The 17,679-nt window shown below is 38.2% G+C and overlaps 1 protein-coding gene and 1 long non-coding RNA gene across 2 annotated transcripts; both read right to left on the bottom strand.

Moving 5' to 3' along the window:
• Window positions 1-7,291: 7,291 nt before the first annotated feature.
• On the bottom strand, window positions 7,292-8,285 carry LOC122034714. The gene is made up of 2 exons (XR_006126767.1): window positions 7,691-8,285; window positions 7,292-7,547 (listed from the first exon to the last, which is right to left on the bottom strand). It is a non-coding gene; the product is annotated as an uncharacterized LOC122034714 (long non-coding RNA).
• Window positions 8,286-14,283: 5,998 nt separating this feature from the next.
• On the bottom strand, window positions 14,284-17,303 carry LOC122035236 (pentatricopeptide repeat-containing protein At1g19720-like). The gene has a single exon (XM_042594654.1). The coding sequence runs from the start codon at window positions 17,260-17,262 to the stop codon at window positions 14,545-14,547; it is 2,718 nt and encodes a 905-aa protein (XP_042450588.1). The 5' UTR covers window positions 17,263-17,303; the 3' UTR covers window positions 14,284-14,544.
• Between the last annotated feature and the right edge of the window lie 376 nt (window positions 17,304-17,679).

Genomic DNA, 17,679 nt, shown 5'->3' with positions numbered 1-17,679 from the left:
CTAGGAGTGACCTAGTAGAAGTGACCAAGGCTTCTAAGAAGCCTAGAAAGGTTCTTAGGAAGGTGACTAGGAAGGTTATCCCTAGTGAGTACCTAGAGTATCCAAGGAGCATCAATAGGTATTGGGTTCCTAGGAACATACTCTCTACACCCTAGATGAGTCTAGAGAGTGTCAACTCTAATTGGAAGGATAGTGAACCCAACCTTGATGAAGTTGACACTCGGAGAGCATTTTCAAGGTTTTACTAACCTTTGAAAATGAGAAGGATTAATTGTTACCCCTTGAGAAAAGCAAACGTGCTAAAATTTGAGGAGTTGAACTTAATCTAAAATTGGCACATCTAAGGAAACTATAAGGAATGCCAAGTTGGGATTTTGGCATTTTCTTATGGAATTAAGGGAAATGTAAACCTTAATCCAAATTGTTACTCTTAGAAAAAGTAAAATGTGCCAAATAAAATTTGAGGATTTAATTTTTAATTTCAATTGGCACAAATAGGAAAGGGTAAAAGACATGCCAAGTTGGGTTGTGGCATTTCTTCAATAGGCAATCTAGGATTAGAATTTAAAGGCTTAGCTAAGGGATTAAGGATACTTAGATAGTCTATCTAGGTATATAATTATATATGCTAAAGTGCCATGATTGATTGCTTATCACATGTCATGACATCATGTGTTGCATTCATTTTTAGTATGAAAAATATAAAAATACCATGTCATGCCATATATACATTATGTAGTTATAGCATGTTTTTTTCTTTTGAAAATTACTTATTTTGATATATGTCATGTAACATCATGCATTATGTTAATTTCCTTATAATTAAGGACAAAAGACATTTATCATGAATGGTAAATATCTTAACAAGTGGGATGACACCAAGTGACATCCTAGGTGAATGATCATAAGTTTCATAATGCCTAGATAGTTATGCATGATCCCTTAGTTTAGGGCAAAACCAAATATACATCTTACAAAGAACCATAAGGTGACTTGTATGTATTTTAGTACACATTGGATACAAGTGAGATGTTAGGATGATGAGCAAAACTCAAGATGTTGATTTAGTGCATCTTGTTGAGTTTTAGGTTCATCAAAACACATAGTTATGTGTTTTCCAATCATTGGGAAAGCTAATGTACAAGTCATGTGCATTGAGACCAAGGAACATGGTTGGATATTGGTTTTGAAAATAATTTTAAAAGGCTTTTGGAAAACCTTGGTGAAGACTATCTTTTGATAGTAATCATCATTGAATAGTTAGACACAAACTTGGAAGAAAACACTAAAATTTTTACAAGATCTCAAGTTTGTGTCAATCTTTGAAAATAGAAAGTATTTTCATAGAAAATTATTTTTCCTTGATAGAATATACCCTAAATAATGACTACATGAGTTTTCATGATTTTTAGAAGTTTGTAGAATTTTTGAGGAGTTTATGAAATCTACTGAAATTGAATTTCAGAGAAATCATAAACCCAATTGATCAGTTGATCGATTGGATGAGTTTCGATCGATCAGTCAATCGATTGGAAAGTTCATTCCCATGAACAGAAGGTCAGTGAATCGATCAGCCGATCGATTGACCCATGATGGATCGATCAATCGATCGATTTAGAGGGAATTTCTGCAAGCAGAAGCTTGCGGAATCGATCAATGGATCGATTGAAGTAGCTTCAATCGATTAAGTCTCAACTTCAATCGATTGGGAAGTCTGATTATGGCTGGAAAAGCCTGATTTCAGCACATTAAGCCACTTCAAGTTCCAATAACCATTCCAAATCCCTTGGAATACATTTGTATACATTTAGGGGGAGTTTTCTTGATGAAAACATGTATAGTTTGGTTAAGATAAATCAAAGTGAAGTTTAGGATGATGTTTAGTTTCAATTTCAAATTTTGGAACCTCAAAACTTCAAGTTTTGGTTTTCAAGGGTCATTAATCATTCCTAATCCTTTGAAATACACTTGTATACATTTAGGGGGAGCTTTCATGATGAAAGCAAGTATGGATTGGTTAAGGTAGACTTAGGTGAAGTTTATGTTGGAGTTTAGTTTCATTATTGAATTTTGAACCTCCAAACTTCAAGTTTTGGTTTTCCTAACTGTTTAGGAACTCCAAGTCATTGTTGGTGCAATGACAGAAGTTTGACCATGTTTTTAGGGGGAGTTACTCCTTGAATGCATGAAAATTTACTTCTAAGGACCTTGGAAGGGGGTTAAACCTTCGTGATGGATTCAGGGTCGAGTATTGAGGAACAATGGAAGATTGATTATCTTCATTGCTAGGATGATAAATACTCTCGGATGAGCATTGTGAAGTAGGTTACTGCTCAAGGGGGAGCATTGGATTAATGAAGGGGATCGAACCTTCATTGGTAAAGTGAAAAATGCTCTTGGATGAGCATTGAGAAGAAGATTACTGCTCAAGGGGGAGCATTGAATACAATGAATGGGAGCTTCATTGGGAAGTTGATGCATGCTCTAGGATGAGCATTGTGAAGTGAAGTAGAGCTCAAGGGGGAGCTTTGGCGGCAATGAAGAATATGAGATCTTCATTGTGGGGTTGTTAACAACATATGCGGTTGTAAATAATGTAGAGTTAACTCTTATGGAGAAGAGTTTGTTTTCAATTTTTGATGTGTTACAAAGGGGGAGAATGGAAGGTTAAGTTAGGCCTTCATCCCAAGCAGGGGGAGTTTGCCCTCTAGGAAAGGGAGAGAATGAAGGAAACCTTCATTCAAGCTTTGTGATAAAGAAGAGGTTAAGACTATGAGATTTAGCCTTGGTATAAAGAAGAGGTTAAGGCTATGAGATTTAGCCTTCTGATAAAGAAGATGTTAAGACTATGAGATTTAGCCTTGGTAAGAAGAAGAGGTTAAGGCTACGGGATTTAGTCTAACTTAGAGGTATTATCAAACATCAAAAAAGAGAAGATTGTTGGGGCAATTTCCCTAGGTCAAGTTTGATCAGTTGGACTAAGCTTGAGTTGAGTCAAGCTTGAGTCGGGATTTAAGTTTTGATGTTTAACAATATAAGGAGATTGCTGGAGCAATCGTCCGGTTATGGAGATGGTCAAAGGATCGACCAGGTTGATGAGAAGACAAGTCGAGTAGGTCAGGGTTGGCAGGAGACTTGATTGGGTAATTCCTAACTGGAGGTTAGGCATTTGGAAAGTCCTAGTGAGGAGCTAGGCAGGAGAAAGTCCTGGTGAGGAGTCAGGCAACGGGAAAGTCCTAGTGAGGAGCTAGGCAGGAGAAAGTCCTAGTGAGGAGCCAGACATTTGGAAAGTCCTAGTGAGGAGCTAGGCAGGGGAAAGTCCTGGTGAGGAACTAGGCAAGGAGAAAGTCCTGGTGAGGAGCCAGGCATTTGGAAAGTACTAGTGTGACTTGGCAAGGAGAACCCGATAACTAGGATGAGGCCGAAGGAAGCTCCTGAAGGTAAGGCGTGAAGGATGGGGAGATATCTGAGGGACGCAAGGCTGATGGAGGAGGCTAAAAGGCTAGTTCGAGGTTGGTCGGGTGTGACCAAATGCTAGGCATGGAGACCCAACAGGTTACGGTTGACCGGGAGTTGGGTTGGAGACTTTGGACTTGAGATTGAGTCAAGTCCAAGCTGGTCAATCGATTGAACCAGGGTCCAATCGATCAGCCGATCGATTGGAGTGTATTGTGAAGGAAGAAATGGCCCAATCGATTGGTCGATCGATTGAGAGCATGAGTCGCGAGCACAGAGGCCTTCCCAATTGATCGGGCAATCGATTGGGAACCTCCAATTGATCGGTCGATTAATTGGAGATGGGAGTTCTCGCGCGATTGCGAGAACACAGAGAGCATCTGAATCGATCCATCGATCGATTTAAACTGTCCCAATCGATTGGCCGATCGATTGGGATTCGACCGTTACGCATGATGCAGGTGATGGACGGCTGGGATTGTGCGGAGCTGACGTGGCAATCGATTGGGGTTGATTTCAATCGATTGGGAGCACAGGATATAGCCGTTGCGGAGCGTTTTCTCCGTAGATCTTTGCGATCTTCTCCTGCGAGCTTACAGCGATCTTCACAGTGATTTCTTCAGCACTCACGCCAGTTCTTGAAGGTACTTGGGGAGCATCTCCAAGGGTCAAGAGGCAACAACAAGTAGCAAGAAGAAAGGTGTATTCACTTGTATTCTTAGAGTTTTTTCTTGTATTTGTATTTGTGTTGTGTGTGAGTTTGTACGAGTCTTCTCCGCCTCCGGCTGTGACCGAGAAGGAGTTGTTCTTAGTGGAGATAGCGTGTCATGTGTGGATCCTTGGATTAGTCACCTCTTCTTGAGATGGATACCAAGTAAATCCTAGGTGTTAGCGTTTTGGTTTGTTGTATCTTTCTTTCCGCTGCATATCATCAAGACGACGCAACCAACGAGCAAGCGACGAGAAGTTATTCACCCCCCTCTAGCTGGACACGACGGTCCCAACATAATCATGAGTGACACCTAGTAGTATATCATGATCCCCAATTAGTCTAAAAATCTAGTTGATTTTAAAACTAATTCTAAACCCTTTAGTAGCTACAATGAGTCGTGCCTTGTTCCTTTCATTCGTCTTATACCCACTTGGTTTAGGACATGATCTATGTGTCTGTCCCTACTAGACTGACTACGTCACACCTAGCCTAAGAAATACTTTCTCGTTCTATGGATTCAAATTACTCATACATGTGTTTAAGAGTCTCGCACTCTTAACATGTAATGCTTTGACTAAAAATTTTGAGTAATAATCCTAATGAATGGTCATAGGGTATACGTCTCCTCGCAAGGAGCGATAAATACTCTGTTGGCTATCCAAATATCTTCTAACATTTTGACTTATACCTAATCATTCCGGGTCTACACATTAATGAGGTGCTTGTTTAAGATGTCAAAGTATAGATCTTCATGACTTATATACCTCAAGTCGAAGGAAACTTGCACTCAATCTATAGTAAAAGCTTCACAAACATATCCATATGAAGTCTTACAGTGAGTTACTCTAATAAATTAGTTACCATAACTAGTATCCATGTTTAACTCTTGACATTTCAATGTCTCCAACCAGTGAGAAAATAGCTGCTTGGTGAATCAAAGAGTATAACCCGTGCTAGTTTTACAGAATTGATGATGTCCGAATGCATCAATTTTATGACTAGGAAAATTTTAATACATTCATAATTGCACATATAGAGATAATCAACAGTTGTGATCCAATCACAATTTCTCTTATGCTATGAATTGTATTACGGATATTCAGTAAATGAGTTTAAGACAATCAAATATATAATATGCACTCAAATAGTGAATCTATATTTAGTAAAAATCGTAAGGTGATTGTCATAGGACATTCCTCAAAATGTAATAGTTTCAACGAATGAAATCTCTGGAATAGAGTTTTGGTATAGTTGAGAGGAACGAAGTGCTCCCTCATCATCTTCTTCATTTTCTCCTAGTCAGTTATTTGAGATTTGCCCTATTTGTCTCGTGAACGCCACATCTGTTCCTACCACGCCGATGCTTGCCTCTTGAGTTTAATGGCAATCAACTTCAATTTTATCTGATCTGGAACTTGCTTATAATCGAAGATTCACCCCTTTTCATTGATCCAATTAACGAAACCCTCTGCTTGTAAGGTGATTATCTTAGGACATCCCTCAAAATTTAATAGTTTCAACGAGTGAAGTCTTTGGAATAGAGTTTTGGTAAAGTTGAATGGAAGGAAGTGCTCCCTCATCATCTTCTTCATTTTCTCCCAGTCAGTTATTTGAGATTTGCCCTATTTGTCTCGTGAGTGCCGCATCTGTTCCCACTACGCTGATGCTTGCCTCTTGAGTTTGATGACAATCAACTTCACTTTTATCTGATCTAGAATTTGCTTATAGTCAAAGATTCACCCCCCCCTTCATTTATCCAATCAACGAAACCCTTTGCTTGTAACGTACGAAAAAATTTGGATAGTTCAAGCTGAAAATTGAGGTCTCCATAAGGCTCCTCCCGACCACAACATTCCCGATATGTAGCCCGATGGTATGAGTTTTCGAAGGTAGACTCAAATCCACAATTTGAGATCTCACAATCTTCGAGATCTCGCATCGCTAGATGCTGGATTAAATCTGTAACTTGCTTCTATAAATCCTCAATCGTCAACTCATGAATGCTACGGTCACGGTGCTCGGCATCCTCAATAGGAACATGCCTGTTGTTGCGACAACGACCACAACCATGACGACTTTCCATTAGATTTAGTCCGCTTTGATACCAGCTGATGTCGTGCAGAATAACGATTATCCTGTCGGCTGATGAGAAGGGTGAATTGAGAAGAAGACAAGAAGAGAAACCGTCGAAAACAAAAAGAAACCCCTGCCATTCTTTATTTTTTACAAAAAAAAAAAAGGAGAAAACTTTCTTAACATAGAGGATAATCCCTTAAACAATTAAATAGGATGCTTATATAGACAAACTCTAATCTATAAATACTAGACATATCAAAAATATCCTAAATATCATAAAATAAAAATTATTAAAAATAGTAAAAAGATATTTGGATCCTCCGAAATGGACCTAAACGTTATTTTTTGAACTCCAAACTTGACGGTTACAGATTTCCCGATAATAAATATTGATCTTTAAATTATGTACATATGATATAGACAGATCCTGATTTTGAATTAGCAGTCAAAAATTATGGTCCATTAAAAATTCAATACTTCTCTGTTGGTCCTGGATTAGATGTCCACCTAAATGCTGTAAAAAACTTAATGGGAGAGTCAAAAATCATTTGAATAGAGAGAGAAAGGATGCAATCTTGCTTTCTCAATTTCAAAACATAGACATACATGATTTGTTATAATATCATAAACTAAATATTTAGTGTAGTTTTGTTAGTGCATAACGTAGAGTATTAACGGAAAGAAATAAAATACTCATATGAAATAATTGTTTGAGTTTTTTTGTCTTCCAGAATTGTCATCGTGTCACTCAAGAGTTCAAACTGAGCATACACCTCGGAGAGACCATTCGTGACAAAATCACTCTTGCCAAGACCAAAACCTGACTACAACACTATGAACGGCATAACCCATTCCAAGAACGCAGCTTTTAAGAACTCCGACGAAGCTAAATTCATCAAGGAGACACTGCACCAAGACATCTCTTTGAAGCAGGCAAAAAAAAAGTGTAAGATTTTATTTTTGTTTCTCATTGTTCATTTTCTAGGCGAATCAAGAGGCCTGCACTGAGGTGGATGGCAACGGGAACTATTCCAGAAGGTATAAACATTGAAGAACTTTCATTTCATTTATTTTTAAGCATATATAATCAAAACACTCCTCTTATATTTATTTCTTCAAATTCTTAATTTTCTATGCTTCTACTAAAATCCTCCTCCTCCTCCTACGACGACCAGATTCACGAAGACAACAATGGTGAGTAGCCTTCAATCTCTCTCTTGTGCTCGACACCTCCATCTCTTTTCTTTCATCTATCAAAATTTGGTGGCCTCGACATTCCTCGCTGCAAAATCCCTGATCACCCCTGCTTTCACTAGTTCATCAGCCATTAGTTTGTGAAACACAAGCCAATAACAGAAAAGAAATCATTTGGAATTCATAGCCCAAACATCTTGAGGAAGCAATAGTCGAATACCTATACATGTAAACATCCTCATGAGGACTCACCTCAGTTTTGCACAGGAAACAAATTTTCAGAAATCCAATCTGTGTGGCAGAAGTAGCCCTGAGGCTGAGCAGATGATGAGGCATGCAAGAGTAGAATGAAGACTTGATCACGACATTCGATCGGCGTGTGGAATGCTGAATGACAATATGAAGCCCTTCGAGTCGCTCGATTGCTCCTCTCGAGCCGCTCCGGCTCTCCGAAGCTAAGGCAGCAGTGGGCTTTGTGGCCTCCCAACCTTCCTCCCCTACATGGAAGATGCTCTGAGTTCTTGGTGGCAGCATCTTTGGTGGAGAAGTAAGGAGAATTGTGGAGAGGGAGGGAGTGATGGGTACTTAAAACTACTTGGTGGCCACAAGAGAACCCATCATTTAATTTGTTTCACATGACACATTGAAATCTTCATGTTTCTTGATTGAGACGGTAATTGAGTCTTTGCTTGCATGACTTAGATTTCTGATTCGAGCAAGGGCATGCATTCACGCAATCAAATTGACAAAAATGCTGATCAACATGTAAGTGATGGGCCAAGTAGCTTTAAAGGATGATAGGGTATGATGAAGCTATGGAGCAAGCCAGAAAGCAAGAAGACATCTCATATTTAAGGTCTTTTTATCTGTCTCTTTCTTATTTATTTTTTTGTTGTGTTGTATTAAACAAATGGGAAGAAAAGAGCAAAAGATTTGCAATTTTGCATTCCTATAAAGAAGGAAACATGCAGCATCTTATAACAGTTCGTCCACTGTAGTTTCATAATCATGAAAGTTGCACTCGGCAAAACCATTTACTGCAAGTCATGATAAAATCTAATTACCGAGAAAAGATCACTTGAATTATTAATTTTATCTCGAAAAGAAGTGGTCCTGTCCAATCAAATTGACAATAATGGCTTGAATGCCAATTAGGTTTCAAAAGTTCGTAGGATTTGGAATATATTGCAGTAAAGCTTCCAAAACTTGTGGAATATTTCTTAAGCTCGGCAACTGAACACTCCACCTGAAATGAAAAAAAAAAAAAAAAAAGGGAAAGAGAACAACAACTGATGCTCTTCTAATACTGGAGAAGCCAAGTATGCTTCAAAAAAGCTACATGACTTTTTGTTCCATTTTCCTGTGTAGCAGCGTCCATTAGAATCCAATTCTTTGCTAGAAAGCATACAATGCTATAGGAGAAATATTTGTAGTTATTTTTATTATTACATTTTATTTAATACATCCTATTCCTCCCTGTGTGCAATGAAGAATATTACCTTGTTTCAAAGCATGAAATTTATTGAACTTTCAACTGTATCGCATTTATGAAGCAAGTTGTTTATTAAAGATGAAGAAAAAAAGCTTGCTCCTGGATGCCGTGGTAAAGGGAGGTCCACTAGGTACGGGTTAAGGATGGAGATAGTAGTTAATGTAAAGGTCAGACGGTCAATGCTAAAGAACCAATGGGCTCACCAAAGGTGGGCCGAGCCGAGGTCTACTGCAGTTACCGATCGGGCATGAAGTGTCCGATCAACAAATGGTTGGTCTGAGCAGAACGCCCGTACAGCCAAAAGCACTACGGTAAAAACATTAGATGCTCATCACGGAGCGGAGGAACGTCAAAATGACCGGAGAGCTTGTCCGATCGGATAGAAACAATCTATTGAACCAAGTCACTACAGGAAAAGTAACAGAGGTCGACCGAGCGAGGATCCCCGGTAGAACGGCTCACCCGCTCTGCTAAACAGTAAGATCTCTCTCATATCTCTTAATATCCATTTGGAAGATAATGCCACTGACAACATAGTCAATAGACAGATGGTAAGACGGAAGTTTCTACTGTCTCATCAGGAATTTACAGACCCTGTTAAGGTATAGTGTTAGAGATACTTTTTTGACATGTCTTTCATTGAACACTTAGGGAAGCGTGCCCGCACCTTGAGGTGCATGCACGTCTCTCACTGGGTCGTTATATAAAGGGGGTTCATGCATTGGTGGAGGTATGCATTATTCACTATTCACGCCCGTGTTTACTGTTACTCCGCTTTCTTTCATTTTTCCAGTGACTGATTTGAGCATCGGAGAGTCAACACCGGAGACTCCTTCCATGACCCGACACTGACATTTCTTGTGTTGCAGAGCGGAGTAAAGTCTACACACGGTCAACCCAGAAGCCACGTAATCTCCAGCCAGCTTTCTTCACAATTTTCGGACAGATCACTTCCTTTGCTATACTTGGAATTCTTGTCTTGATTAAGGAGATAAAGTTTTGTGGGAAGACATGAAAATATAACTTCGCCAATTGCTTTCATTCTTCTCCATGGTTTTCTTGAGCCTTACACATGAGAGCATCTCCAATGAGAGATATTTGGAGAGGATATTTCTTCAAATATCCCCGATTGTGGAGGATATTTGAGGGATGATTAGAAATCACCAGGAACAAATGATTGGAAATCACCGGGCACAAATTTGTGCCCGGTGATTTCCTCTTATGGGGCCTACCAATATGGTGGGCGCCACTGTTTTGAGTTTTTTTTTTATTTAATTAAATATGATGGGCCCCACAAAAAATGGTGGGCTGTCGTTACTTTTAGTTTTTTTTGTTTTTTTTAAATTTAATTAAATTTAGAAAATTAAAAACAAATCAAACATTCGAAAAATCAAATGTTCAGAAAATTAAATGTTCGAAAAATTAAACGTTCGAAAATGTTCGAAAAATTAAACGTTGGGTAACGTTCAATTTCTCCCTATATATACATCATTTCTTTCATCTATTTTCATCATTTTCATACTCATTGCCTACCAAAAATTTAGAGAGAAATGGATAAAAATTCTGGTCATTATTTTAAGGATTTGTTCAACTATCCAAATATCGATGAAAATTCTAGTGAAGAAAGTTCTCGCCTCCGTCCTAATTTCTTCAATCCTCAATTTCCATTTCCCACTCAACATCCACCAAATTTCCAACTTTTTCCATACCCACCACCATATTACCATAATTTTCAAAGTTATCCAAATTCTTTGAGTGACGACACTCGAGCTCCGTTTTATACATATCCTCCAGAATATTGGCAGAGTAATCAGTATTTCATGCAAGCCCCATTTCATGGAATTAATCCACTTCAATCATCAGAGATTCAATCAAATGAATCGAGAAGAGCTAGTGTTGATGCAACTGACAGTGATAAAGGTACACCTTATACAGTCCCCGATTCATAATTTCCTCAATTCTCATTTGAAATAGGGTCCGACGATATTATTCTCAATCAAGCACCAGAGATAGGCAACGAATCAGATGAAGACCATAGCAAGCGAACAGTATGGACAATAGCAGATGATAAGCTCCTTGCAGCGGCCTACACAATTATGAGTGAAGATTCAGTAGTTGATAATGCCCAGAAGAGTGAGTCATTTTGGAAACGAGTTGTGGCATACTTCAATACCAATCGAGCTAAGGGAGCTAAAAAGAGAACTGCGGAGAAAGCAAAATCACATTGGACTTCATTGAAAACGATAGTAAATAGATACAATGGAATCTACAATAAATGGTATAATGATTGACCAAGCGGATGGAGTGACGAGGATTTGATTGTGCGAGCTCATGAAGAATACAAGAGTACTTTTAAAACTACTTTCCAATATGAGCATGTGTGGAGAATCGTGAAAGATAGTCCGATGTATGTTCCTTAATCCTCAGAGCGACGGGCTATAAAAAAAAGCAAGAACATCAGAACCATCAAGTGCACATACTGACTCTTCTAATCCTAAGATAACTGCTAATATAGATGATAGAGAAATCAGATCTCATCCAATGGGACAGAAGGCAGCAAAGAGGAAAGACAAAGAAATAGTAAGCCTAATTGATGAATTAATTAGGCTATGCAATAATCAATGACACATTTGGAAGAGTATAATAACAATAAGAAAGTTGATCAACTCATCCAAGCACATCAACTTCTCGTAATGGACACACGAGGCATGACTGAGGAACAACTTCAAAATCATCTAGCGATATGTGAACAACTGAAGAAAAAATTGAATATGTAGTTAATTTCTATGGTTTATTTTATCTGCTGCATGTTTATTTTATTAATTGTAATTTATCGTTATATATTTTATTAATTTAATATGATTTGTATCTCTGTATTTCAATTTTAAATTTATAAAATATTTATATTTGTATGAACTTAAATTTATATATCTTCTATTATATTTTTCTTAAAATTAAATGTAAGTTAATTAAATGATCGTGGACCTCATAAATATTTGGTTGATGAGATATTTGATTGTGGAATTGAGGATATTTGAGAGTGAATATTTGATGAGTGGGACCCATAAATATTTGATTGATGAGATATTTCATTATGAAAGTTCAGATATTTGAATAGTAAGATATTTGAAAAATAATGTGAAAATGGGGATCATAAATACTTGGAAGAAATATCTATCCCTAGTTATCATGGATGCTCTAAACAACATAGGGAGGAAATAGCTTGTACTCAAGAAAAATATCTCATAGAGCTAAAATCTGCAAAGTTTTTGTTTTTATTTTTATGGATGATGACATCTATTTTTCCTTCAAACAAACATTCTCATCCGGCTGTGATTGAATGATTTAAGGCAAGGCAGAGGCTGAGGTTAGCTACTGGCTTAAGAGAAATGACAAAGTCTGAGATCAGAATTTATCAGTTGCAAAAAAAAAAAAAATGTTTACCTGCATTAGTTAAAAGATAAGTTATTGACAATTAATTTAGTGTCACAAGAAGAGAGATAACTCATTGGTCTTCTTCGTAGTTGTACTAAAATCCTTCCCAAGAAGAAAGACAAAGTTGGACCAGCAAAAAGGAAATTCTGTAACGATTCAATAAATGAAACCGCACTGTTCCAACAAGTTTCATGCATGATTTGAAAGATTTCAGTCACTTTTTAGCTATAAGAGTAATTAAGATCAGCCATTTATTAGCTATATTTCACAATGTGACCAGACCTAAATTTGTAGTTTCTCTCCCCCTTTTCAGAGCCAATCTTTTTCCATAGTGAACATGATTTAGACATTAGTGAATACATGGCCAAGCTTCTGCTCAATTGTGAAAAAGAAATAAAAAGGATTAGTGAATAATACGATGATTCACTCATGCTTAAAATCAAGTTGTTGGAATAACTTCTACACGTTGCCTTGCTTCCCATGAGTTGACATTTTGACGCTACTGAAGCTTGTACCAACTTTCCTTTCCATGTTCTCATTTCTTAAAATGATTTGCATCCTGATTTTGTTAGCACAGGAAGTATTAGATAATTGAATCTAAATTTTGATAATGACAAAGGGTTCAAAGTTAAGAATTATTATGACTCTAATAAATCTGGCTGAGTGTACAAGAAAGTCTTAAGTGAGTTTAGGTAAGGTAAAAGTCCTAATGAATACTAAACAGGTGGAAAACTCTAGTTGAGACTAGGTAAGAAAGTTCTGGTTAGAGAGACTGGGTAGAAATCATAGCAAGTAAGGATATCGGGCGGAATATCCTACTAGTCGAGGATAGTAGGTGAAAGTCCTGAAGGTTGTGGATACTAGGCGGAAGACTGGACGAGTCGGAGATCGGACGTCCAGCAAAAAGTTCTGAAGTCTCGGATGTTGAGCAAAACTCCAAACGGTTTGGAAAACCAGTTTGACATCAGATAAACTCTTCTGAGAGGAGTAGGTGAGAACACGTTCACTATCGAAGAAACAGTAGGTGTCAGTTCGATCTAAGATTTCACGGAAAATCCAAAAGTCAAAAGTAGACAGTCCGAGACGATCAAATTTTTTAAGTTTTTTGTAATCATCAAATTGTTAGTGAATTGTCCAACAAAAATGATTGTCGATCATAGATTTTGGAGTAAGTATCGTCACGTACTACGAACTAAGTAAAACTAAAAAGTGTTAACATTATTTTTTATTTCCACCATCTTTATTATTCTGAATATTTAAAAAAAAAATGAAGAAATCATAAATACTATTTATTCTCTCCGCTTTTAATCCTACAGATCTGACCATGGTGAGTGCAGTCATGTCAGTTTATCAACAACGATTGGCATTAATAATTATTTCCAATCCAAGAGACAGATGCTCGAGGTGAGACTAGGGCACTCATTTGATTGAGTTGCTTCCTGGCCATGCCACTTTTCTCTCTATATTTGTGGCCTAAGTTTTTTCCTCTATAATGTTCAAACTCATGCATACTAAAATTCTGAGGTCGTCTAAATAATGCTAGAAGATAGCAAACTTTTTTTTTTTTTAATTTGCAATGATTATTTCACATGTATTCTGTCTATGACATCGCCGTCTACTTATATATGAGCTAAGATCAAATGTACTAGAAATATAAGTTACAGCAGCAATATTCTTTACTAACAACCTTATCCTTTCGTGAATGGTGTTAATACACCATGATAGTTTTCAGAGAGTAACGTAACAAGAATCAAGGGATATTTACAAACTCTTCAGGTCTCTTGGTCCATAGTTCCCATTTCTTCAATTTCTAGTCCATTTCCTACTTTGGAAGGTACACAATGCTATGATACGATAGTTTAGAAATACCTTTTTTTATGTCCTCATAAAAAAAGTTCAACAAGTGAGAGAATTTCTTTTATGTTTATTTATCAGGGGAATTTTACACTTTCGATGTCACTGTACACGATCTAACAGCACTTTCTGAAAGAAAAAAAAGTTGCAATATCTTACAAGGGATATGAACAGTCTCGATAACTCCTATACCAACTGACATGAGATGGTTGAAAATATAGTGGCATTGGACCATAACATTGAAATAATAAAAATAATTCCCAGTGGCAAAGAAAATCCAAATCAACAAGTTCCTTGGACCTTTTTTTTTTTTTTGATCTTTGGCTCACCAGTAATCTCTGCAAGAGCATGCCCCATCTTTGAAGTGATGAAAAGAATATCGATCCTTGATCAATATTTCATGCTTATATGTCTTAGAAATTAACTTTGAAGTGATATGACAATCTGAACACATCCGTACACTTTTAATGATCCGAATGGTCCTAAAAGCAGGCAAATTATCAAGGCCAAAAGTAATTGCTAGCTTTTCAGAATGCGTGCCAATGATCTCTTCCTTTTCTTCTTCAAACTCAAGTATAATGTCATCCAAAAAAGATGTAGCTACCTTCATAGGTGCTACTTTGCTATTGATTTCATCTAGTTTAGTTTGCAAAATTTGGCCTCCATTTAAGAAGGTCATCACTTGGTTATTGACTTCCATCCAACAACAACCATGAGCATCACCAATCTGGATAGCTTTCTTAAGATTGCACACTTTTGAAGCAATGCTAGGACTCTCATATAAATCTTGTGCATGTGATAGAAGCCTTTGAACTTCAGGGTTCCTTGGCTCCAAACGGAACAAATGTCTTGCTGCAAGGTTTGCCATCTTGATATCAGTATACATTCTGGCTGCAGTAAGAAGTGCATACCAGACAGCAGCATTTGGCTCAATAGGCATATTCTTGATAAGCTCACAAGCTTCTCTAAGCTTACCAGAACGTCCTAAAAGATTTGTCATTGCAGTGTAATGTTCTAAACCTGGAGACAACTTGTACTCCTCCATCATGCTAGAGAAAAGTCTTTTCCCTTCATTCACCAATTCATCGAGAGCATAGGCATTGATCATACTGACAAAAATTGCTTCATTTGGATTAATGCCTTCCTGTTTCATTTGTTGAAACAAATCTCGAGCTTCATGAGAATATCCATATACAACAAGTGCAGAAATCATAGAGTTCCATGTGATGAGATCCCTTGATGAGAGACCATTGAATACTACCCAAGCATTTTCTATATTTCCAGACTTTGAGTAAGCGTCTATGAGAGCATTTGCAATTGCTGTATCACCTTGTAAATTGCTGTGTAATATACAAGAATGGATTTCTTTTACGTTTAATTCAGATAACAGATTTGTACACGCTGGCAGGATGCTGAGGAAGGTGACCGAATTATGGCGTACCATGAGTGTCTGCATCAGTTTGAATATTCTGAAGGCCTTTTTTGTGTCACCATTCTGCAATGAACCAGCAATGAGTGTGTTCCATGTAGCTGTGTTTCTTTTAATGCCATCTACTTCCATCATGTGAAAAAGCTCCATGGCCTGGTCCTCATCCTCATTCTGAATGAACCCCGAGATCATGATGTTCCAAGTTACTACATTTCGGTGCACACCCAAACTCTCCATCCTTGAGAACAGTTCGTAAGCTTTACCGCAATAACCAGCTTGTGCGTAACCTCCAATCATTGAATTCCAACTGAAAACATCTTTCTCCAGCATCCCGTCAAAAATCTTTTGAGCATCCGCAAGTCTATCACATTTTGCATACAATTCAATCAAAGAATTTCCCACCAGAATGCTGTGTGAGCCTCCAAGTTTAAATGCATACGAGTGGAGTTCCTTTCCTTTGTTCAATGCTTGCAAACAAGCACAAGCAAAGAGAGCACAGGCGACGCTCATACTGTTTGGGTTCACTCCTGAAAATTGCATCTCATGAAAGAAACTCAAGGCTTCATCTGTCCTCCCATTCTGGGTAAGCCCTGAAATCATGCTTGTCCAAGTAAAAACATCTGGCACAGTTCCAGAACGCTTCATCTGCTCCATAAGTTCCATGGCAAGTTCTGGCTTACCAGTTTGATGGTAGCCGGTTATCAATATGGTCCAAGTGATCGGACTTGGTTCAATCCCTTCAGCTCTCATCCTAGCAAATAGCCTCATAGCAACTTCATGTTCACTCAATTGGCAATGGCCAGTAATGATTGAATTCCACGAAACACTATCTCGCTTACCCATCCCCTCAAAGAACTTAGTGGCCATCTCCAGTTCACCGCACTTGGCATACATTGAAAGCACTGTATTGCTCAAATAGGATGCTCCTGACGAATTCAAAAGTCCCGTTTTGACGGCAAGGGAGTGGAGCAGCCTCCCCGCCTCCAAATTGCCAGTGTTAGAGCAGGCCTGCAATATCCTCGGAAGCAAGTATCCATCAGGGATGACTACGCCTTCGCGCATCATGTCGAAGAACAAGTCGAGAACCTCACTCCACCGATGCTCACGGACGTAGGCGCCGATCATGGCCGACCAGGCGAAGAGGTTACGTTGGCCCATTCCGTCGAACACGCGTCGGGCGTCGTCCAAGCTGCCGCATTTCGCATACATGCTGACGAGCTTGGTGTCCACAAAGACGTCGCGGTCCCGCACGGAGGCGATGGAAGCGTGGAGGCGGCAGCCCAGGCCGATGGAGTCGGAGTCGATGCAGGACTGGAGGAGGGAGATGTAGGTGCGGGACTCGATGGGGATGCCACGTTCCACCGCAGCGATGGCTTCTTGGAGGTCGCCATTGGTAGTAGGAGTTGCAGGTGATGGTGGTGGTGGTGGTCGAGCAGATGGTTTGGGGTTGGATTTTTGGGCGAGAAAGATAGGTCTGGCGGCGGCGGCGGCGGCGGCGGATGAGGATTTGATGGATGGTAGTAGTTTGAGGTGGAGAGAAGATTGATTTGGGTGCTCAGCGAAGAGATTGGCGGCAAGGTCTGTGCATCGACAACATAGAAATGCCTTTTCCATTAGGTGGAAGAAGACGGCGGTTGTAACACAGTGCCACACGTTCCTGCGTTATCTACCTCTTCGTCGATAACATAAGAATAAAAAATTAATTAATTATTTTTTTTAAAAAACAAATCATTAGTTAAAAATAAATAAATAATTAATTGATTTTTTTTTAAAAAAAGAACAAATCATTAGTTAAATTGCCATTTTGTATAGTTTAGACGAATTTTATTTTTCTTTGGTCATTTTGTAGTAACATTACAAGGTATTTTTTAATGGATTCGTATAGTCATTAAAAAATTGTATTTTATTTCATATATTATTGACAAATTTAATTGCAATTACAATAAATATAAAATTTATATTTGAGAAGTTAATAAAAATTAAATTTAGATTATGGGATATTGCTAAAAGTCTTCACAATTTTCATTTTCT

The sequence above is a fragment of the Zingiber officinale genome, chromosome 11B, assembly GCF_018446385.1.
Source record: "Zingiber officinale cultivar Zhangliang chromosome 11B, Zo_v1.1, whole genome shotgun sequence".
Classification (NCBI taxonomy): Eukaryota; Viridiplantae; Streptophyta; class Magnoliopsida; order Zingiberales; family Zingiberaceae; genus Zingiber; species Zingiber officinale.
This window is presented reverse-complemented; position numbering and strand designations above follow the sequence as displayed.